This window comes from Dasypus novemcinctus, chromosome 19 (assembly GCF_030445035.2).
Source record: "Dasypus novemcinctus isolate mDasNov1 chromosome 19, mDasNov1.1.hap2, whole genome shotgun sequence".
NCBI lineage: Eukaryota > Metazoa > Chordata > Mammalia > Cingulata > Dasypodidae > Dasypus > Dasypus novemcinctus.
The window spans coordinates 30,164,731-30,189,626 of record NC_080691.1 but is presented as its reverse complement, the minus strand read 5'-3'; the positions used below and the strand labels follow the sequence as shown (position 1 = coordinate 30,189,626).

The window sequence follows — 24,896 nt, the reverse complement described above, 5'->3', positions numbered from 1 at the left end:
CTTCTGTGACCGCTTCTATCCTTATCAGTGGCACCAGGAATCTGTGTTTCTTTTTGTTGCATCAGCTCTCCGTGTGTGTGGTGCCATTCCTGGACAGGCTGCACTTTCTTTCGCACTGGGTGGCTCTCTTTACGGGGTGGACTACTTGCACATAGGGCTCCCCTACGTGGGGGACACCCTGGGTGGCAGGGCACTCCTCGTGCGCATCAGCACTGTGCATGGGCCAACTCCACACAGGTCAAGGAGGCCCGGGGTTTGAACCTCGGACCTCCCATGTGGTAGGCGGACGCCCTATCCATTGGGCCAAGTCTGCTTCCCACCACTTTTATTAATATATATAGTCTGTCCTTCTTTGTCTCTCATAACAGTTTTGCATTTAAGGTTTATTTTGTCTGATATTAGTAGAGTTACCCAAGGTCTTTTTTGGTTACTATTTGCATGAAATGTCATTTTCCAGCCTATCGCTTTCATTCTATTTACCTTGGGCCTAAGGTAAGTCTCTTATAGACAGTACATATATGGATCATATTTTAAAAATTCATTCTGCCAATCTACGTTTCATAATTGAGGCATTTACACCATTAACATTCAATGTTATTACTGAAAAGGCAGTAATTACTGTAACCATTTTATCCTTAGGCTTTTATATGTCATATCTTATTTTCTGTTTCTCTTTTTACCCTTTTAGTTACCTTTACTAATAAGCTTCATTTCTACCCTCTTCTCCAAGCCTCTCTCACCTGTCTTTTCTTTTCATCTTGCAGAACTTCCCTTTAGGATTTCTTGTAGGGAGGGCCTCTTGTATACAAATTCTCTCAATTTCTGTTTATCTATGAATATTTTAATCTCTCGCTCATTTTTGAAGGACAATTTTGTCAGATACAGAATTAGAATTGTTGGCTGGCAGTTTTTCTTTCAGTACCTTAAATATGTCATATCACTGCCTTCTTGCCTTCATGGTTTCTGATGAAAAGAACAGCACCTAATCTTACTGAGTTTCCCCTGTATATGATGGATCACTTTTCTCTTGCTGCTTCCAGGATTCTCTTTATCTTTGGCATTTGACAATCTGATTAGTATGTGTCTTGGAGTATTTCTGTTAGGATTTATTCTGTTTGGAGTATGCTGTGCTTCCTGGATATGCACATCCATGTCCCTCATAAGAGTTGGAGAATTTTTGACCATGATTTCCTCAGACATTCCTTCTGCCTCTTTACCCTTCTCTTCTCCTTCTGGGACACTCATAACATGTATGTTTGTCTGCTTTGTGCTGTCACTCAATTCCCTGAGACCCTGCTTAATTTTTTCCCATTTTCTTTTTATCTATGTGATTTAGAGTGTCTGGTCCTCTAATTTACTAATTCTTTCATCTGCCTATTCAATTCTGCTGTTGTGTAATTCAAGTGAACCTTAAATCTCTTCTATTGTGCCTTTCATTACCATAAGATCCGCTATTTTTCTTTTCTTTTTTAAAAGATTTATTTATTTATTTAATTCCCCCCCCTCCCCTGGTTGTCTGTTCTTGGTGTCTATTTGCTGCGTCTTGTTTCTTTGTCCGCTTCTGTTGTCGTCAGCGGCACAGAAGTGTGGGCGGCGCCATTCCTCGGCAGGCTGCTCTTTCATTTCACGCTGGGCGGCTTTTCCTCACGGGCGCACTCCTTGCGCGTGGGGCTCCCCCACGCGGGGGACACCCTTGCGTGGCACTGCACTCCTTGCGTGCATCAGCACTGCACATGGCCAGTTCCACACGGGTCAAGGAGGCCTGGGGTTTGAACCGCGGACCTCCCATATGGTAGACGGACGCCCTAACCACTGGGCCAAAGTCCGTTTCCCAAGATCCGCTATTTTTCTATGTATGTTTTCAGTTTCCTCTGTATGCTCACCCAGGGTCTTCTTTTTTTTTAAAAGATTTATTATTTATTTCTCCCCACCCCCCTCATTGCCTGTTCTCTGTGTCCATTCGCTGTGCACTCTTCTGTGTCTGCTTGTCTTCTCTTTAGGTAGCACTGGGAACTGACCTTCCGCAGTGAGAGAGAGGTACTTAATCTCTTGTGCCACCTCAGCTCCCTGGTCTGCTGCGTCTCTCATTTTCTCTCCTCTGTGACTCTTTTTGCTGTGTTGTCTTGCTGCGCCATCTCTCTACTTGGGCTAGCACTCTGCTTGGGCCAGCTTGCTTTCACCAGGAGGCCTTGGGAATCGAACCCTGGACCTCCTATATGGTAGATGGAAGCCCAATTGCTTGAGCCACACCGGCTTCCCCCAGTGTCTTAATATCCTATATCTCTTCCCTCATCTCCCTCAATTGATTTAGGAGATTTGTATTCACATCTTTGATAAGCTGTTCTAAATTCTGTCTCTTTTGACTTTTAAATCTGTTTCTTAGTATGGCTTTTAATTTTTGCTGGTGTCTAGGCATCTGCTTATCTTGATGAGTTTACTCTGATGGTCAGCTTCTCTCTCTTGTCTAGGGTTTTATTGTTTGGTTTTTTGATAAGCCTTTCTTATCTTTAGACTTGCCTGTCTTTGTCTTTTCAACAGATCAAAACCCCACCAGGCACCCACAAGGAGGGCAGAGACCAGTTCCAAAGAGTCAATTCCTAAGAGCCAGTTCTTCAGTGGGCTCTCTCTTCTCCCTGTCTAGCTCCTTCCTTGATGCTGAATTGTAGTACCCTGTCCTCTGATGTGCAAACACTGCCGTCTGGCTTCTCCCTGCACCCGCCTATGCCCGGCAAGTTCTCCCTCACAGCCATCTGTGCAGGCCCCATGCTGCTCCCCACACACCTGGCAGGGCTGCCCCCTGCTCCCCTGTGCCCTGCAAGGCCACCCTCATTCCCTGCCTTGCTGCTCCCCCAGCTCCCAGCAAGACTGAAACTCACTGCTCCCCACCCCGACCAGCAAGGCGGCCTTACCAGGTTGCCCAAGCCATTCCTGCACTGCTACTCCAGCACAGGAAGGTGGTGATGGTGGTACAATATTATGAATATAATTAATAACACTGACTTGTATATGTGAAAATAGTTAAAATGGAAAATTTTAGATGACATATGTTACTAGAATTTAAAAAAAATCAGACCACAGAACTATACAACATAAAGAATGAACCTTAATGTAAACTATGGACTGTAGTTAATAATGTAATTATGGGAAACGGACTTTGGCCCAGTGGTTAGGGCGTCCGTCTACCATATGGGAGGTCCGCGGTTCAAACCCCGGGCCTCCTTGACCCGTGTGGAGCTGGCCATGCGCAGTGCTGATGCGCGCAAGGAGTGCCGTGCCACGCAAGGGTGTCCCCTGCGTGCTGGAGCCCCACGCGCAAGGAGTGCGCCCGTGAGGAAAGCCGCCCAGCGTGAAAAGAAAGAGCAGCCTGCCCAGGAATGGCGCCGCCCACACTTCCCGTGCCGCTGACGACAACAGAAGCGGACAAAGAAACAAGACGCAGCAAATAGACACCAAGAACAGACAACCAGGGGAGGGGGGGAAATTAAATAAATAAATAAATCTTTAAAAAAAAAAAAAAAAAAAAAATAATGTAATTATAACAATACTTAGTTAATAATGTAATTATAACAATATTGTTTCATCAATTGTAATGGTAACACATTTATTCAAAATGTTAATAGGGAAAACTGAGGGGAAAGGGTATATGGGAACTCTGTACTTTCTGCATGATTTTTCTGTGAACATGCAACTGCTCTAGTAGTAATAACAATAATAATAAATAAAAATAATAAATAAGATGCAAAACTTGGATTTTTTTGGGGGGAAGGGAGAAATTGAACTAGTTTTTTCTTCTATAAAATAACAGCATTTCTGGAACCCCCCCATTCTAGTAAAGTGTAGACATTGCATTGGTCTGTTTCGGACTCTTGGCCAAGTGGGTTTTGTGGCTCCTGCAGAGGTGCAGAGACTACAGGGCAGCTAACAGCTCCTCAGAGCTCGGTAGTTTTCATACATGGAGCAAGCCGCCTTTGTGGTGCCTTTAGTCAGTCCTTCAGGGGTTCTGGAAGCTTCACCTCTGCCAGTCTGCATCAGGAATGGTTTGGATGAGACCTAACTAGGAAGGGTCTAGAGCCTGGCTACTCAAAGAATGAAAAGGTACTGGCAAGCCTGCTCTACACAGTTTCCCATGGTTCTAATACCTGCTAGAGTCCAGTGGGAACTCCTCTAGCTCCAGTTTTGAGGAAATTCAGAAAGAAGAAATCATGGGTTAAAAAAGAGACATTCCTAGGAAGCATTTGGCACAATTACAAATGGCATTTTAAACTGGCAAACTGTTTTACAATTATTTTCCAGACAATTCCACATACGTCTCAGCATGAGAAGTTTGGCAGAGACAAGTTCAAGTTCTTATGCACTGGATAAAATTAGTTCAATTACTCATGCACACTCAAAGATGCTTAATTAGTTATAACAGATAGAAAACAAAAGGCCAGGATAGGGCTGCACTTTCTGGTCAATAACTGATTTATCGACTGGACAGACATATGCAGAAAAAACAAACCAAACCAGAGAAGAGGCTGTTAAATACAAGAATCCCCAAAAATAAGAAATATCAGTCCTTATATAACTAAAAGTACAGTAGGTGTATGTACATGTATGAACAAGGATGACATGAAATGCGTTGTTTATATAATATATTAAGTTTAGGAACTCACAACACTCTTGTCCCTGAAATTGGTACAAGTGGGGGTACTTGCCCCATTTTTGAGGAAACAGAGAGGTTAAATGCCACATTAAGCCATTTGCCTAACGGTACACAATCAGTGTCAGAGCTAGGGCTAGACTCCCGGTTCCCTGACTCCTGGGTCACTCCGCAGTGCACACGGCCTGTGCTCTCTGCCAATGAAATCTGCCCACTCACCAGTACTGGGGCCTGGCACAAAACTGTAAGATGCCAGCTGGGTATGGAATAGGCATTGTGAAGTGGTCCTTACAGAGACAAAGTATTTCCTTCCCTGGGCATTTAGCAACATGCTTGATACACACTGGGCTGGTCAATGAATAACTTTTCTTATTTTATTTTTTTAAATTAAATTTATTTTATTTTATTATTTTATTTTATTTTATTTTATATTTTATTTTATTATTTTCTTTTCTTTTCTTTTTTTTTGGTCTTTATTTATATTTTTTAACTTTTCCTATTTTAAACCTGAAAAAAATTAGAGCTGGATTTGATCACTGGTTTAAAAAAATCTGTTTTTGACAGCAGAGCTCTCTTATCTTTTATGCAGAATTCCATATTACACAGTGAAACAATTCAAAAGGGAGCTACTCTGGTTGTAGCGGGGGTGGCAGGCCTGTGCCCTGCCTGCTCAGTCTTCCTCTCACCCCTGGTCTGGGGAAAAGGTGTAAATCATGGGATTATATACATTCTAAGGCTGCTAGCTCTATAATTTACAAGTCTGGGTTTGGACCTTTCAACCACTACCTGGAGGACACTGGTAATTAGTGGCAGCTTAAGGAAATTTCACAGGGCCAGAAGGAAAAGAATTACCAATAGCTGGGAAAAGATGAGAAGTTAGCCCATAAGTGAAGATTTTCCAAATCAAAGTGGGAACAGTCTGGCCTGATGTAAGAGGGCCTTGGGTGACTGATACCCTTTCAGTCTTGAAGATGCCTGATCGGAGGACAGTGGCAGCGCAGCAGGAGAAGGCACGGAGGGGGCCTGACCCGGGATTCTCACTGCTGAGAGCCCACTGCCTTAGGCAGGGACCAGAAGCTGCATGTTTCAGCCTGTTCTCCCTAACCTAGGCCCCCAGTCATTGGTTTGAAATAAGGACTTTTTATTTGTGAATTTCATGCTATCTTTCCATTATTCTGTACTTCTTTTCCTTTTCCTCTCCGTACTCTACCTCAGCAGCCCTCAGGGGAGTACTTGAAGGGTAATGATGGTGAAACAGACTTTCAGGTGAGTGATGTGTAAAAAGTTATCACAGAGCACAGGCAGAGCATGTAGGGGGTTCTGCCCTCGATTCTATCAAGGACTTAGTGCACTACTCTGGGTAAATGGTTCATCTTTTTCTAGCTCTCAGCTTTACAATGTATGTGAAAGCACTCTGTTTCCGGTAAAGAAGCATACAAGTGTCCACTGTTATCACCATCAATCTTAAAAATGAGCCAACTCCTTCCATCTTGGAAACTGCTGTGAGGCTTTAGTAGCATTTTCTATTCAACACTTACTGAGGCCCTATTATATATGAAGTTCTGAGCTGAAGGTACAAAAACCACAGGGAGAGAGAAGCTACTAATTTGCCCTCAAGGAGGTTCATTACTCAGATGGCAGCTTAGCTGATGGAGTCGACAAGTGACCTTAGTCTAGGATGCTGTTTTCTTTGCTCGCATCCCGGGGCTTTCTGGATTAGCCTACATTCGTATGAGGGGCCTTCAGTGGTCCTGTCTTTGGGCAGGGACCCACCTGGTGTTCGCGTACAACTTGCTGATCACCTCTGCTCTAATTACACCATTACAACTTGGTCCACTCACTGCCACTCCTGGAGGATGTGCAGTGGGAAGCAGTGTGCTCCTCACCACCAGCCCCAGATGTTCCCAGGCAGGCCTGGGAAAGCTTTCTTCACTGCAGATGCTACAGTGTATTTCTGGGGAGGTTGGGAGTCTTTTTTATCTTTTTGTGTAGGGGATTGTTTGTTGTCAAGTATGAGCATGGGGATTCAGATGAGGCCTGGTGAAAGTTCCCAAATAAGGACAAATATGGTCATAAAGCAATTTCCTTTAGGAGGAAAAGAAAGGCCAATTAGGCTCACAAAGGAGTTGCCTGTGCCTTTTCTGGCAGCTCTCAGAAGCAGGATATGTCTTGCTGTGTTCAGTGGGCAGCTTCTTAGTTTCTGCTCTATGCCAGCCAACTAAAACCATCAGCCTGGGCAATCAGTAGCAGAGAGCATTGTGAGCTGAGCACAGAAAGTCACAGGCTCCCTCTGAAATCCTCGGGCAGATCTCACAAATGCTGGGAGGCTGGAATGACCACCACAGTGTTCTAGCCATGTTAATAGCCCAGAAAGAACTCTGTGAACCTGATCCAGAGGCCAGTGGTTCAGAACAAATTACAGGGATGACCCGTGGGGAGAGATGCACCTCTCCCACCCAGGTAGAGCCAGAACAGCCAAGCTGTTGCAGGCTCCGAGAGAGTCACAAGCAGGACCTGCCAAGAGACCTGGGCCTTGCTCACTCCCAACCCAATGGCCATGCGGGTCTCCTGGCCTTCCCCTTTTGGCCAAGCAGCGAAATGTTCCTTCTCCCTGACGCTCACCCTGCGGCCAGCCTCTCTGCCCCAGTACCTGGAGGTCTTTGTCATGGCTCTGCCTCTCCAGGATCAGTACCCGGTCCTGTAGCTCCTCCATGGTCCCTTGGAGCAGGTCGTTTTCCTCTAATGTGGTGCTGAGACGATGCTCCAGCTCCCGTTTCTGATCGGACAGCATCTTGATCTGAAAGGGTGGAGAGCCACAGAGGTGGCGTGGAGTTACATTTGGGCTGACGAGCCAGAAGGGATGGACTGGCCCCCAAACATGAAGGCACGTGTCTCTTCAGGGGTCCTGCCCAGGGGCTCTGTGCGCCATCTCTGAGAGAACAGCTGTGAAATCCTAATAAGCTGAGGAGAAAACCCCTCCCCTCTAGAACCTTGTCTGGGAAGAAGTGGGAGTTGAGCTTTGGGGAAGCTGGAATGTAGGATGCCAGGAAGAGGAAGGGAAGGTTAGCACTCTGGAAATTCCAGAGATAAGGCAGAGAAGAGCCCCACCTTGCCTGCCCTCAACTTTACCTCAACTCCACAATTTGAGGAGGGGGGTGGAGTGGGGTGGAACCCAACCTGCTGTACTACTCTTCCTTCTCAAGTCATGAGCACAAGAAAATTCCCAAGAAATCCTTTGGAGCCACTGTATTTTCAGACTCCAGTGCTTTCCTCTCACCTGCCGCCATTGCTGGCCAGTGTGCTCCAGAGGTTCAGTTCAGACCTGGTGCCCTGAGTTAATGCAGGAGCTAGTGGGTGTAGAAACAAAGTAGTGCCTCTGTCAACCTGTGACTTGGGAAGGAACAGGACAGGGACACTAGTGGGCGACTAATCTTACTCTAAGTATCTGTGCCAGTAACTTGTGAATAGAGGCAAATTGTCTCCTTTTATTAAATAGGCTGATATGTTTGTACACTGAACACCTATTAAATAGGCTGATATGTTTGTACACTGAACACCTAGCTAGTCTTGAGTGCATATATATCCTTTTAGGAAGGTCTGTCTAGTCTCTTCACTGTCAGTGAGAAAACAGAGGAAAAGAGGAAATATGCCAAGTCTCCTCTGGCCTTCTAAGGTTTGCAGGATGGGCTGCTTGAGCCAGTGCTCCCAAGATCACTGATGGCTTCACCCAAAGACCACTACCCCACCTGGGGGCTAAAGAAAGCCTGTCCAAGTCTTCTCAAGCCTGCAGTTCCTCTGCACAGCATTTTCTGGTTTTCTGATTCCTACTGGCTTTGGGATCTTTTGGAGTTCTGTAGGTCCCTTGGCTCTTCCCATTTATTGGCTCCCTGCTGGGCTGATTTCTCTACCAGCTGCTCACTGTAAATATTCTCCTGACATAGGACGTTCCCCAGCTCTCTAGTCTAGCTTGGATTGCAACTCCTTAAGGCTTTTACTTGGTTAAGTTCTGAGGAACAGCCTCAGAACTGGTCCAGGGGAAATTTTGAAATGAATGTCTAACTTGTTCCAGGTCCTCTGAGATTCACCTCACCCCTGCTTTTTGGCCATTCTCAGTCTGCACTAGAATTCTCTTCAGAGGACACAGATCTTCCCTGGCCACGAGTCAATCAGATAAGATGCTGTCCTAGGGAAAAGAAGCATGTGGCCTTTGTCCACAGAGATCAGGTATCTGGCCAAACAAAGAAATAGTCTCTCAATGGTACACCTGGGTAGGGACCAAAAGGTGCAAGCCTCTTTTGTGAATGGGCCCACTATTACCTACACTGAAGCAAAGTTACCCACATGAAGGGAATTCTCACTCTAGTTGGTTTTCATTTAAATACCCCCTGACCTTTAAATTTTTCTTCCCATGGATAATCTGTTTCCCAGGTTCCACTCAGTGAAATAACAAGGTAATGTGATTCTGATACACAACCCCAACTTCTTAAATAAGTTTAGAGAATAATTCAGAGCTACATGAAGTAACTGATTTGAAATGAACTACTTCACAGCTTGGCTTTTTAAATCAGCAGTGTTTCCAGGATGGAGCAAGGAATCGACATTAGGTTGTCAACTCCCTCATCCCACCCTACACGCCCTGAAACTTGTGACCAAATCTGGCAATAAACATTCCTGGGAATGACCCCATGTCATAAGGGTCTAGAAAAAGTGAGAAGGAGGGGAAAAGAGGAAGATGGGCAACTCGAAGGAGTCAGAGCTTGGCAGAGGTAGTTGAATGGCAAGTCATGCACACAAATGGTCACAGACAGGCATGCCAAACCCCACTGGAACAAACTCTACTTACTTCAAGAACCTGCTGCTCAATACCAGTAGGAATTCCAAGGGGAGGGAGGAGGGAAGGGAATGGGAGGCAGGAGAAAAGAGAAGATATTGACAGACTTTAGGAGAAACATCTTCATGTCATTTACAAAGCATGGGAGCAGACGTGGCCTTCTCTGGGGCCTGACCACACTGGAGGGTGCTCATTCAAGCTGGGCCTAGATTCACCTTTGAAGTTTGACTTAGCCAAAGGGCTGCTGTTCAGGCACAATGGAGGGGTCCTCAGGAACAGATTAGATGGGAGCCTCCCGAGGAGAGAGCTCTTTTGGGCTAGTGGTATGACCCCCTTCTCCTTATCTCACCTCTCACAACTGGATTCTGTGTTTTTCCCTAAGTGGTACTTTCTCTTCCCTTCCTGTTGGCTCACTCAGGGCCACAGACCCTGGCTGCTATGTTCTGGCCTCTCACATGCATTCAATAACATTACTATGCTGCAGGCACCAAACAAAGTACTTTCATGTATTCATCAAATCCTCACAATAACCCTCTGAAGTAGGTACTTCCATTATCCTCATTTTACAGATGAGAATAATAATAGGCCCTACTGAGGTGGACTAAACTGAACCTGAGTGGAATGGAGAAAGGAATGAGTCCCTTTTCCATTTTCTATTTGGGATTGATAAGGACATTTTTGGAGGGCTTAACATATGCAGTAAAATGTAGGTCAGCCATGATTTCAACACTCAGCATAAGTCTGTACAATGCAACCTTATTTTTTCTAGACAACAGGCTACTCAGAGGAAAATGGATCTAGGGTCCCAGTTAGTTTTCTCACAGATATGTCTCTCTTTAGAGATTTTAGTCACTTTTATATAGAGCAGGTTTTGTTTCTCAGTTCAAAGGACCCCTTAACCAAAAGACTGGGTACGGAGCTTCCACTGAGGAAAACACTTTCTTCCCAAAGCACTGCCGCATGGGGAGGCCCACCTCAGCCTGAAGGCTCTCAAGTCGGATGATGTGTTGGTTGGTTGATGAGTTTTTCTCCCGAAAGTCTTCTCTTAGGGCATGGACTTGCATGGAGAGTTGTCGCTCAACTTCTGATGCCTACAGACAGAGAAGACCTCAGAGTTAATCCAGAGCCTGTGCAGAGGAAGTCTGTTAAGATTTTTGTCTTTCATTTCTCACACATCTCTTTGCACCTTTCCGCTGTATAGGGAGTAATGGACGAGATGGTTTCCCACTCCTGGTCTATTTGTTCTCCAACACTCAAACAAGACGAATTCCCACCCCCATCTCTGCCATGCTATGACTATGTCTAGGCACAAGATGACTTTACCAATCAGGAGAAACAGGCCCACGAAGTAGGGATTTCTCCTATGTTCATTATCCACATTATTACTCTGTATATAACAGAAGCTCAGCAAATGTCTACTAAATTGAGAGTCTTAATATTCTACATGAAAGAATAAGACAGGCATATCTACTGCCTTAGAAATTCCTTTATTTCCCCCAATTATCTCTTTGGCTGGGCCCAGGCAAATCATCTTTGCTTGCATTTCTCACTTCTACTTTTTAATGGAATGGACACTATTTGAAATTCCCTGTCACATGTGTTAGGATTTTTGCCATTCATTCTTCAAGGATACTTTGGCAACTTTTTTTTTTTTTTGAGGTACCAGGGCTGGGAATTGAACCTGGGACCTCTTATGTGGGAAGCCAGTGCTCAATCACTAAGCCACATCTGCTCCCCGGTAACTTTCAATCATCTGGAGAGTGCTGGTTGAGGTGCTTATTTCCCAGAAACACAGAAAACTCCAAAATACCATTTAATGTGTCAGCACCTTCTCTTGAATATGTAGGAGAATCACTGAAAGATGCTCTCTTGGTGACATGTGAACTAGCCCGATTCCTGATGGTCAACTCAGACCCACCAAAGAGAACAGAGCCACAAGACAAGTTTAGTAACTGCCTCGGTGCTTTCCTGAGGCCAAATGGGGTCAGTAAACTTAATGGGTTCTTGGGAGAGATCACTGTGTGCTGGAATGGGTAGGAAAGACTAGGAGAAGGTGGGTGGGTAATAATGTGGAAATGGTAGACTAGCTGTGCAATGAGGCTCTCAATCATAGTTACATATTCAACAGTTCTTTTTATCTTTAAGTGCTATAAAAGCAATGTCTTTCTTTCTTTTCATTATTTTATTTTTGGCCCCAAAGATTCAACAAATGTTGCCCCATTGGAGTAGAGAGCAACCTAAGAATCTTAACCTATAGTTCTCTCTTTTTTAAAAATTTTATAGTTCTAGTTTTTAAACAACTATGAAACATACAAAATAATATCAAGCTATCTTTTCCCTTTATATTCCAAATTAAATTTCAGACACCACTAGCTTTTTTCCAGACTTTTCAATCACTTAGAAACACAATGTTACTTATTCATCCTTACTATGCTTACTAATGTGTGAAGAACTAAATACATTATATGCATCATCTCAGTCGTCAAACCCAAGGTAGGGACTATCCCCCACCTCCACCAATTTATTCAGGGAACAGATGTAGGGAAGTGAAGTAATTTGTCTAAGATCTCAGCTTATAGCATCAGACTGGTAAACTAAACGGACTACAACTCTGCCTTCTTGTATTTTGAAATGGTTTTTCCTATATCAGGATTGTATCAGTCACTACTGAAACCAAATTTTACATGAGCCAATTTAGCAAACTTTCTCCCTTTCTTTTCTTCTTCTTCTTTTTTTTAATACTAGGCAATTTTAAGATTCTTTTGAAATTTCTTCTAATGGAATTTAGGGTTCATAAGGAAAATTCCTTCTCATATGCTGCAATTTGACAGCCTACACTGAGTTCAGTTGACTGTTTCACATGTTTAATAACTTGAAAAAGCACTATACTTTAGGCAGCTGGCCTTGTTCCTAGACATCACCACCTTGGCATGCATCATGAGACAACAAAGCCACGAAGGTGCACTGAGGGCTACAAATCTAGCCCAGCTGGTATCAGACATGCTCCTGTAAACTTCTCTCTTCTCAAAACGGCCTTCTTGGAAACAGAAATACGTTTCCTCCTACCAGGAAGTCTGACTTCAGAACCTGAGCTCTTAACCATTAAGCTAGAATGTCTCCTTCAAATGCTCTACTCCTTCAGATGTGCTGTTAATGAGAGGCCTTTAATCTACAATGCCTCCTTTGAGCCTCTAACAGCTCTGAGAAGCAGGAATCACTGCTACTGCCTTGCTTTGCAGACGAGGCCGAGAGGGAGTGCCAAGTACTGCCAAGATGGCACAGCTAGGGAGTAGCAATGCCATGGCCGTCAGTTTCCTGGTTCTGTGTCTCATACCACACCACGGCCACCTTCCAACCAGGGGACACACCATCTGTCTGTGATGGTGATGGAAGGGACTGATCACCAAGGTTATAAATTTACATTCTTAAGGAGCTAATGTACCTTTCAAAGTCAATTATTTTCTTTTTTTTCAGAGACAGAATCTGGCTCAGATCTTTAGACTTGACTAATAGAATGAATATGAAATAATGCTGCACATAAATTAAATAAATTTGTATGCAACTATAATGTCCTAATGTTCTCCTAGCAAAGCTTCAGGAAGTTTACAAGTCTAGTCTTAGCTCCATAAGGAATTTCAGAGCTTCTTTGAAGCTCCCTAAGTAGGAGAATTAGCCAGGATAACAGCAGACTCTGTGAAGGAATCTACTTTGTTCCCAAGAGTGGGGATGGTATAATGGAAAGAAAAAAAAATGAGTCAAATGATCAGGGTTAGTGTCTTTTCCTACTGTGTATGTGTGCATGCCATATTAGGCATTTAACCTCTCTGAGTTTCACTTTCCCGAATTATGAATCTATTCCCCTTGTACTTATTACCACAAAAAGGGCAATTCTGAAGGAATGCCTGATTTCCCTAATTCTAGTTCAGGACACTGCAGGATTGAGTTGAATCCCTGAAGTGTAGGTACATAAGAAAGGAAATAAATTTAGGACAATTGTGGGAAATAGAAAAAGATCCAAGGAATGACTTTTTTTTTAAGGTATGGGGGATACATTATAAGGTACTATTAAATACACAATCCATTTCTGGTTCTACACTGAAAATAACTTGTTATGTGACTTGCCACCATCATGAAAATAGTGAGTCAAGCTAAAAAAATATGTAGAAATACAGAAAGATTTAGTTGCCTTATCTTTCAGTTCTGCTCTCATCATGGCCCTTTGAAGCTATTTAATAACCAGCATATACCTCTCAGAGATATAAATTTTGTCACTTCTGGGTATGGGGTTGCAGTCATGGCCCTGGGACATTTGGCAGGGGGTAGGAGGGAGTGGGTAGCCACAGTTATATTAGGACAATTCATTCTTATAGTAGATGATGGCAGGCATGGGTCTTACAGTTTACTTCTCAAAAATACTGGTGAGTTTTGGCTACTGCATCTGATTAATAAACAGCCATTAACAGCTGAGGCAAAATTTTGGCAAAAATGGATATCTGGACAACCATCCAGATGGTGGCAGAGTAAGGAGCTCCTGGAGTCAACTGGTGCTATAAGCAGTTAGTAATCACCCAGAGATATCTAAAGCTCCTGTGTGAGGGCTCCAGGAGACCAGAGGAGCATCCTGAAACATCCTTGAAGGAACAGAAGGAAAAGACTGCCCATCTGCAGAGAAGACTCATAAGTAGAGCGCTCTACACCATGGAGGCCAGTGTCCATCCTCCAGTGGCGGCACAAGCTGCCTCGGGAGCTGTTCTGTAGCTGGAATTGAAAGCTCCATTTCCCAAGAATGGGGGAGGGAGAGATGGTTGGGCACCAATTTCAGCTACTGATGAGTAAATTCAGTGGGTTAAAGTATAATCCTAAGAACAGCTGAAGTTTGAACCTGTCCAAATCAAAAACAGGCTGGTAGCCACCACCTTAACTCTGCATCTGGCATAAGGGGAATTGGGGTGGAATGAATATCACAGTGCTGGTGGCAACCAGCTTCTTTCCATCCAGATTGGATTGCAGCTCTAGCCTAACCCCTGGCCCCACCTCTAGCAGGGGGAAGCTGGGGGGATCTGTGCCAGCCTCTCCAGGAAAATACAGGTCACGCTGTGGAGGCTGGTGATCATCCTACTCTGGCTGTACAAGCTGCCTCAGGAGCTAATTTGTGGCTGGATTTGGAAGTTCCATCTCCCAAAAAAAGGGGAGGAAGAGATGGTTGGCCACTGATTTCAGCTACTGATTAGTAAATTCGGTTGACTTAAGTATAACCTTAAGAACAGCTTAAGTTTGAACTTTTCCAAGTCAGCAAGAGGCCGGTAGCTGCTATTTGACTCCGCCCCCAGCATGAGTGGAAGCAGGGCTGACTGAAAATCACAGTGATGGTAGAGACCAGTTTCTTTCACCCAGATCTGCCTGAAGCCCTAGCCTAGGCTTCAGCCTTACCTCTGGCAGGGAGGAATCTGGCAAGCCCTGCAACAGCCACTCCAGGTAACTGCAGGTACATTCAGCTGGCTCAGACTGAATAGTTGGAAGTCTACCAGGGCAACTGTGGTCATTCTGGAACCGAATGGCATAGATTGCTGCCCTCACCTGCAGTTCCATTCCTGCCCCAGGCAGGGGAGAAAGGGGCGTGAAGCTTCATGAGTCCCTCTGGGCAACTATAGTCCACGTCTGCACGACTTAGATTATTACACAGGGCTGTGACTCTGTCCCTACCCCTGGCAAAGGAGAAAGTTGGGAGAAGCTTCATCGGTCCCTGGGACAATGAGGGCAGCTTGAGCCTCCACGGCTTTTAGCAACAACTACATCCTTGGCTCCTACTACACAAACAGCAAGGAGAAAGGGCAGGAAGTCCTAAACTAAAGAGAAAAATTGCACCCAAAATAAATATTCTAGTAAGCCAAACAGATGCCAAGACACCAACAAAAATTACAATCCACACCAAGGAGCAGGAAGATATAGATCAGTTAACTCCAGATGACATAAAGGAGTTGAGGGAAGTGGCCTTAGCCCAGTGGTTAGGGCGTCGGTCTACCACATGGGAGGTCTGCGATTCAAACCCCGGGCCTCCTTGACCCATGTGGAGCTGGCCCATGTGCGGTGCTGATGTGCGCAAGGAGTGCCGTGCCACGCAGGGGTGTCCCCCGCGTAGGGGAGCCCCACGCCAAGGAGTGCGCCCCGTAAGGAGAGCCGCCCAGTACGAAAGAAAGTGCAGCCTGCCTAAGAATGGCGCCGCCCACACAGAGAGCTGATACAACAAGATGACACAACAGAAGGAAACACAGATTCTCATGCTGCTGACAACAGAAGCAGACAAAGAAGAAGACGCAGCAAATAGACACAGAGAAGACAACCAGGGCGGGGGGAGGGGGGGAGAGAAATAAATAAATAAATCTTTAATAAAAAAAAAAAAGGAGTTGAGAAAACTAATCACAGATGTTCAGACAAATCTCCTTAACAAATTCAATGAGATTAAGGATATTAAGAAGACATTGGATGAGCACAAAGAAGAATTTGAAAGCATACATAGAAAAGTAGCAGGGAAGTGGATGTGGCTCAACTGATAGTGTCTGCCTACCATATGGATGGTCCAGGGTTCAATACCCAGGGCCTTCTGGGCCATGCGGTGAGCAGGCCCATGCACGGTGCTGCCATGTGCAAGGAGTGCCGTGCCACACAGGGGTGTCTCCCGCGGAGGGGTGCCCCATGCCAAGGAGTGTGCCCCACAAGGAGAGCCACCCTGTGTGAAAAAAGCACGGTCTGTCCAGGAGTGGCACCACACACACGGAGAGCTGACACAGCAAAACGACGCAACAAAGAGACATAGATTCTCAGTGCTGCTGACAAGAATGCAAACAGACACAGAAGAAAACACAGTGAATGGACAGAGAGAGCAGACAGTGGGGGTGGGAGGGAAGGGGAGAGTAATAAATAAAATAAATCTTAAAAAAAAAGAGAAAAATATCAGATCTTATAGGAATGAAAGGTGCAATAAATGAGAAAAAAAATACACTGGAATCATATAATAGCAGATTTGAGGAGGCAGAAGAAAGGATTGATAAGCTTAAAGAAATGGCCTCTGAAGGCACACAAGCAAAAGAACAGATGAAGAAGAGAATGGGAAAAATTGAACAAGGTCTCAGGGAAGTAAATGACAGCAAGAAATGTGCAAACATACATGTCATGGGTGTCCCAGAAGGAGAAGAGAAGGGAAAAGGGGCAGAAGGAATATTTGAAGAAATAATGGTAGAAAACTTTTCAGCCCTCTTGAAGGACACAGATATCCATATCAGGAGCACAAAGTACTCCCTCCTGAATGAATCCAAATATACCAACTCTGAGACACATACTAATCAGAATGTCAAATGCGAAAGACAAAGAGAGAATTCTGAGAGCAGCAAGAGAAAAGCAATGCATGCCATATAAGAAAAGCAATGCATGACATAAAAGCAATGCATAACCCAATACGATTAAATGCTGATTTCTATTCAGAAACCATGGAGGTAAGAAGATAGTGGTATGATATAGTTAAGATACTGCAATAGAAAAACTGCCAGCCAAGAAACTTATATCTGGCAAGATTGTCTTTCAAAAATGAAGGTTTATAATCAAGAGACTGGCTTTGCAGGAAATAGTAAAGGCTGTGCTACAGCCTGAAAAGGAAAGACAGGAGAGGCCTGGAAGCATGTCTAGAAATGAAAATTATATCAATAAAAGTAAATAAAAGTGTCAAAAGAGTGGTGAAGATAAAATATGACAGATAAAGCCCAAACGTTCAGGAATAAACTTAACCAATGTTGTAAAGCACTTATATTCAGAAAACTACAACTAATTTTTAAGAGAAATAATAATTAAAAAAAGACCTAAATAATTGGAAGAACATTCCATGTTCATGAACTGGAAGACTAAATATCATTAAGATGTCAAATCTACTCATATTGATACACAGATTCAATGCAATCCTGATAAAAATTCCACCAGCATTTTAAAAATAAATGGAAAACACAATTATCAAACTTATTTGGAAGGGTAATGGGTCCTGAATAGCCGGAAACATCTTAAAAAGGAGAAGCAAAGTTGGAGGACTCTCATTTCCAGACTTTAAATCATATTATCTAGCTACAGTGGTAAAAACAGCATGGTACTGGCATAAAGACAGACATATAGACAAATGGAACTGAAATGATGGTTCAGAAACAGACCCTCACATCTATGGTTAAGTGATTTTTTTGCTAGCTTGTCAAACCCACCTAGCTGGGGTAGAACAGTTCATTCAACAAATGGTGCTGAGAGAACTAGTTATCCATAGCCAAAAGAAGGAAAGAGTATCCCTATCTCATATCTTATCCAAAAATAAACTCAAAATGGATCAAAAACCTAAATATAAAAGCAAGAACCATAAAGCTTCTAGAAGAAAATGTAGGAAAATATCTTCAAGACCTGGTGGCAGGTAGTGGATTCTTAAAAGAGAGAAGAGGATGTTTAATGTATGTAGAAGTTTTAATTAACTTTACTGTAAAAATATGGAAATGTACAGAGCTGATAGCAACACATTATAGTGAATAAGAGCTGGTTTATAAATGGGAATGTGACTGAAAATGGTAGTCTAGGGATGTTAAGTACCAATTGGCAGAAGGCTAGAGAATAATCTAGGGACTGAATAGCACAGAAATAGATGAGAATTGTGGTTGATGGTACAGATGCAAGAGAGTCCTTGGTGAGCTAGATAGAGCAGATCCACATCACTATTGCAGGGTGGTGGGAATGTGAAGAAGCATGAGGAAAATACAATTGGAATGACCTATGGACTTTGGTTAACAGTAATAATGTAATATTCATGCATCTATGCCAAAGATATACTTTGTTGATAATGGGGGAGCATGGAAAAAGTGTGCTAAATGTACACTGTGGACCTGGTAATAATCTGAGGACATTATCTCATAATCTGTAACCAATGTTCCACTACAGTGTGATATGTTGATAGAGGGGTGTTGTATTGTTTGGTAATTCTGCACATGTGCACGACTGTTTTGTAAGTTTACAACTTCTGTCATAAAAATATATTTAAAAAAATAATAATAGGGTGGGTTGGGGGGGAAATACACCAAATGTAAGATAAGGACTATAGTTAGTAGTAAGATTTTGACAATATTCTTTCATAATTTGTAACAAATGTCACACAATGCAAGGTGTTGGTGGTGGGTTGATGCACGGGACCCCCGTATGATGTTATGCATGTTTGCTTTGTAAGTTTACAACTTTTACTATACATTTATTGTTTATATATATTCATGTAAAAATTATATAAAAATAATGATAATAATAATAATAGGGTAGGCTAGGGGACGAATACTTTGGTTAGCAGAAATATTTTGAGGATACTCTTTAATCATTAATTAAAAATGTTTCACAACAATGCAAGGTATTGATGGTAGGGTGAGGTATGAGAGTCCTGTATGATGCCAAGTATGTTTGGTTTGTAAGTTCACAACTATTACTATACACTTACTGTTGATATATGTTTATGTATGAGTGATATACCTTATTCTTTTTTAACAATTGTCTGGTATTTCATTATAATAACCTGTTTAATTAGCTCCTACTTATGAGCATTTAAAGTGTTCTAATTTTTTTGCTATTACAAACATTGCTGCAAAAAACATCCCTTTTCACTCATCTTTGTGTTTGTAGGAGTACATCCTTTAATTAGATAAATTCCTGTAAGTGGAATTGCTAGGTAAAAGTGATTACATTTTGATAGGTATTATTAAGCTGTCCTCCCAAAAAGGTTTTATTAATTTATGCCCTTCCTGATAATGTCCAATTATACTTGCTTCCCAATTCCTTGCCACCAACGCAAGCAGTTTAGTCTTTAAATACTTGAAAATAGCAGACATGAGAGAAATAACTCCAGTTCTGTTTTGGAATTGAAAAGTTGAACTATCTAAAATGAATGTTTATAATCTGAGTTCCTGGGTTATTATTTAATTAATCCTGAAGTTGGCAAAACAAGTTGCCAGTGTTTTCCTACTCTCTGATACACTATCTAGGACCAACTACTACTCCAAAGCTGTTCATTAGTAAATCCTGACATGACTAGTAACATATGAACATTTCTCCAGACTGGGAAATTTAGATGAAGTTTATTTAAACTGGCTAAAGAAGGGCGATTAACTATACACATTCTTGTTAAATGGAAGATTTAAAAGTCTCGGAAATTTTATTAGGTACACATAAGCATCCATTTCACTTGTCAAAAGAGGTACTGTTTTAATACTCTGTCTGATTTATGAGCCTTACTTTGAGACATTTTCAATCTTTTTTTCTGCCAAGGCATGATAGATAAAGAGCATCTGCCGATATGGCTCAAGTGATTGAGCGCCTGCTTCCCACATGGGAGGTCTCAGATTCAGTTCCCGGTGCCTCTCAGAAATATGGACAAAACAGTAAGCAAAATAAGCAAAGAAACCAACTCAGGCAAGCTGATGTGGCTCAGTGGTTGAATGCTGGCTTCCCACATACAAGGTCCCGGGTTCAATCTCTGGTCACTATACCTCAAAACAAAAACAAAAACAAAAAAAACCCATCTGCCTGAAATATTTCAGATGTGGCAGTGAGAGTTGACAATGAGGATAACGATGAAGACTATATGATTCACATATTGTTTACTTCACCCTGTTCTAAGCACTTTGCATTTATTATCTCATTTAATCCTTAGAATAACTCTAATTAGTAGGAAATTTGAGTCTCATCATTTAAAGATGAGGATACCAAGGTTAAGTCATTTTTCCTAAGGTCATACTGGTATTGGTTAGTGGTGGAGCTGGGATTTGCACTCAGAGCTGCTGCCTCTACAGTCTATACTCTTAGCCTCAACACTACATTGCCTCCCCTTAACCCCCCTCCCTTTCTTCCCTTTAAAAAATGCTTAATAAAATGAAAGTAATCTTAGAGAAACAACCTTCAATTTACTCTAAAAAGGGTGACTTATTTTAAAACATTGGTACATTACTGTGGTTCAGAACTTCTGTTTTATTTTAGGGCACTACTTTCTAAATAAAACTGTTTACAAAATATAGGTACATTTTAAAAACACTGTTAGCATTTTGTTGATTTTTCCCAACTTTTCTGTGTGTATGTTTGCACGTGTGTAATCAGTTATGTTCATATTATATATCGTTTTTTTCTCTTAGAATTATAACAAAATCATTTCCATGTTATTCATTACCACTCTTCTTAATCATCACTTAAATGGCTGTGTAATATTCCATCAAGTAGATGTGCTGTATTTCCTTTACCATTCTCTTATTAGGTGTCTGGGATTTCCCTGTATTTTGGAATCATAATACACTGATGAATACATGTCACTGGGGTGTAGTAGCAAAATTTACCTGAGCATTCGACAACCTAACTGTGGCAGAAAGGTAGGTGCATATACTTTAGAAAAGAAAACCAATACCAACTAGAACCAGAAACAGGTTTCTGATTAACCCTTGCTTAATTGGACAATCCAATTGGTCAGAAGTCTGTATTTTTCGATTGTCCAGGTTTTACTGTTAAAAACTTTCAAATTGGGTAAGGAGTGCTATGTACCAAGCAATAGCACATTACAGAATAAGCTCTTTTTACTCTCTTAATCATTTACAGTAATAAAATGATAGCCATTGATTAGGTGATAAAGAAATGCAAAAAGTGTTAAAAGTCTTTCTGTCCTCATTAGGCTTGAGTATGACAATTCCCCCCAAAGTCTTTCAAAATAAAGCTCAGAAGTGAATTTGACAAGTGTTTATATTTTCCTTAATGTTTGAAGACAATAAGATTTTCACCAATATCTTTTGAAAGGAAAGAATTTGTTTCTGGCAAAACAGTAGGCTAGGTTGTTTGGACTGAAAATAGCTAAAAATGCTGAGTACAAGAGACTTCTTAAAAGCATCAAAGAGGGGAGTGAATGTGGCCCAAGGAGTTGAACCCCTGTTTCCCACACGGTAGGTCCTGGGTTCGGTTCCCTGTGCCTCTTAAAACAACAACAAGAACAACAACAACAAAACAAACAACAAGCAAACAAATGAAAAAAAAAAAAAACAACAACAACTCAGGGGAGTCAATGCAATGCCTGGCCCCAGTTCCTCAAAAAAAAAAAAAAAAAGAAAGAAAAAGAAAAAGAAAAGCATCAAAGAACTAACAAGATGGTGATAGAGCCATGGTAATGTTTCTTTTTTTTTTTTAAAGATTTATTTATTTATTCCCCCCTCCCCCCAGTTGTCTGCTCTCAATGCTTCCAGAGTGTTGCTGTTTCTAGGCCTTCTCAGAGGACAGAGCTAGGAGATATGGTTATGTACACTAAAACACACACCTATATTCATTTTCTAACTACCCACTTGTGTATATGTATTATATATGTATGTATATATGTGTATATGTGTGTGTGTGTGTATATATATGTTATCATAACTTCTCTCTCCAATTCCAGTTCAACACCAAGCGTTCATTCATTCTAGTCTTTTCTCTTTCCTTATTTGTAATTTCTTTTTCTGAGTGTGAGAAAACTGGTCCTCATTATCCATACTATATTTACTTATTTTTCTATTTTTCCACGCTTATTAAACACATCCGGGAAGCAGACTTGGCCCAATGGATAGGGCATCCGTCTACCACATGGGAGGTCTGTGGTTCAAACCCCAGGCCTCCTTGACTGATGTGGAGCTGGCCCACGTGCAGTGCTGATGTGTGCAAGGAGGGCTGTGCCATGCTGGGGTGTCCCCTGTGTAGGGGAGCCCCACGCACAAGGAGTGCTCCCCATAAGGAGAGCTGCCCAGCGCGAAAGAAAGTTCAGCCTGTCCAAGAATGGCGCTGCACACACGGAGAGCTGACACAGTAAGATGACACAGCAAAAAGAAACACAGATTCCCGTGCCACTGACAACAGAAGTGGACAAAGAACACGCAGCAAATGGACACAGAGAGCAGACAACTGGGGGGGGGGGGAGAAATAAATAAATAAATCTTTAAAAAGAAAAAAAGAAAAGGCATGGCAAAGGACAGAGTTGGGAGTTTTTAAGCTGGAAAGTAAGCATGCAGAGCAGCTGAGCCTGAAGAGAATTGAGCCCTGGAGAGAGAGACAGAGCTAGTCACCTGAAAGCTACAGCTGGCCTTGTGGATAGGGCAGGGCAGCTGAGCCCAGAGAGAAACAAGCCCTGGAAGAGAGGAACCCAGGAAGCCTGAGCCCTTACAGACTTTGGCAGCCATCTTGCTCCAACACATGGCAACAGACTTGGGTGAGGGAAGTAACTTAAGCTTTACGGCCTGGTAACTGTAAGCTTCTACCCCAAATAAATACCCTTTAAAAAGGAAAATAAATAAATAGATAAAAGTACAGTAGGTAACTGTGGAATAAGAATGAAATAAGAACAAAAATTTCCAAAAGGGAAGCAGATGTGGCTCAACTGATAGAGCATCTGCCTACCATATGGAGGGTCCAGGGTTCGATTCCCAGGGCCTCCTGACTTGTGGGGTAAGCTGGCCCATGCGCAGTGCTGCTGCACACGAGTGCCATGCCATGTAGGGGTGCCCCTGCATAGGGGTGTTCCATGTACAAGGAGTGCACCCCGCAAGGAGAGCTGCCCCGTGTGAAAAAAGCGCAGCCCGCCTAGGAATGGCGTTGCACACACAGCAAGAGGACACAACAGAAAAGAGATGCAGTTTCCCGGTGCTTCCTGACAATGCAAGCGGACACAGAAGAACACACAGCAAATGGACTGAGAGCAGACAACCGGGGGAGGGGGGAATTAAAAAAAAAAAGAAAACATTTTTTCCAAAGAACAAAAGTAAATATGCAGACCCCAATTTAAATTAAAATGTCAAAAAAAGCTTAGTAAGCCTTTACTATTTGGCCAGATTTAAAAAATTTTTCTATAGCTGATGGTGGCACACCTTATTATTTTTAAAAGATTTATTATTTATTTATTCCTCCCCCTTGCAGCTTGCTTGCTGTCTGCTCTCCGTGTCCATTCGCTGCATGTTCTTCTATGTCTGCTTGTCTCCCTTTTGTTGTGTCATCTCACTGCGCCAGCTCTCCGTGGATGCAGGCCAGCTTGCCTTCGCAAGGAGGCCCTGGAACGCGAAACCAGTGCCTCTCATGGTAGACGGAAGTCCAATCAATTGAGCCACAGCTGCTTCCCCATTACTATTTTTAAAATATGCCCTTTCCCAAAGTGCATCTGGCATATGTGCATTTTTATATAAAAGACATAAATGAATAACATCAAGGTCCAGTGGAGACCAGGCATCAATGAGGAACAGAGTTGAGCTTCCAAACAGTATTTTATAAAGGGCAGCACTTAAGATGGCAAGGTACCTTTCCTTAGGGCAGCCTTGTTAATTCCTGGTTTAGAAGGAACCTCCCTCAAGAGCTCAGGGCTTCCCTTCCCCTCCCTCTCTTCCCTATCCCAGGTCAGGGGAGTGGTGACCCTATGTGCCCATCAGCCACCCCCCAGTAAAAGAAAATCCTCAGATTTTGCCAACATTTTTTCCTTTTTTTTTTAAAGATTTAATTTATTTATTTCTCTCCCCTGCCCCCCTGTTGTCTGTTCTCTGTGTCCATTCTCTGTGTGTTCTTCTGCATCTGCTTGCATTATCAGGCAGCACCAGGAAGCTGTGTCTCTTTTTTGTTGCATCATTTTGCTGCGCCAGCTTACCACATGCGTCAGAAAGCTCTGGGTATCAAACCCTGGACCCTCCATATGGTAGGTGGATGCTCTATCAGTTGAGCCACATCCTCTTCCCTTTCCTTTCTTTTAATATGATAGTTGGAAAGCAAAAAGTCCCAGGTGCTGCAGAACTTAGAGCAAGGCTGGTTCTGGTCACTATGCCAGCTTCTCCCTCCTGGAGTTGGAAGCTTCCACATGAACTCTTTAAGAAAATGTTTTCTGTAGTGGGGCTCTAGAGCCTGCATTATACTCTCTGACTCCTCCAAGCCTCTTGTTCCCACCCCACAAGAACATTTCAGTCCCTACGCGTTGCAGCAGAATAGCCATTGGCAAGCTATGGTTTTGCTATTTGTCGGAGGATTTCCCAGGCAAACACAGCTCAAAGGAGAAAAAACACTACTTTGGGGATGTATTAACCCAAAAGGGACACTGCTGATGTGGCAACTGGGCATCGCCGCGACTGCGGGGCTGACCCAACCATGCCTTCAATGACTTGCAGGCACAGGTCTAAACCCTGCAATGAGCCGGATAATGAGAGCCCACTCTACTTCACAGCCCCAGACACTGAGAGTGGAAGGAAGGTTAACTCTGGACCCAATGGCCCAGGCCTCCACCTGGGCACCTGAAGACTTTCCAGGCTAACGGCAGCATGCTGCTTGTTCTAACGTGGTTTCCACCAAGACGTGGGCAGGCCTAGCAGGTAGCAGGGTGCTCTGTGTGCTATTCTAGAT

General features: G+C 42.9%; 1 protein-coding gene across 3 annotated transcripts in view; it reads right to left on the bottom strand.

Annotated features, from left to right (window-relative positions):
• BICDL1 (BICD family like cargo adaptor 1) overlaps positions 1 to 24,896 on the bottom strand; it is a 136,994-nt gene that overhangs the window by 39,125 nt on the left and 72,973 nt on the right. For all 3 annotated transcript variants that reach the window (XR_009181848.1, XM_058281460.1, XM_058281461.1), the window contains exons 3-4: positions 10,448 to 10,564; positions 7,293 to 7,439 (exon numbers count right to left, since the gene is read on the bottom strand). Coding sequence is in view for 2 of the 3 variants with exons in the window: in XM_058281460.1 (XP_058137443.1) it covers positions 7,293 to 7,439; positions 10,448 to 10,564 (264 nt within the window). In the remaining variant the exon portion in view is untranslated. The remainder of the gene's footprint in view (positions 1 to 7,292; positions 7,440 to 10,447; positions 10,565 to 24,896) is intronic.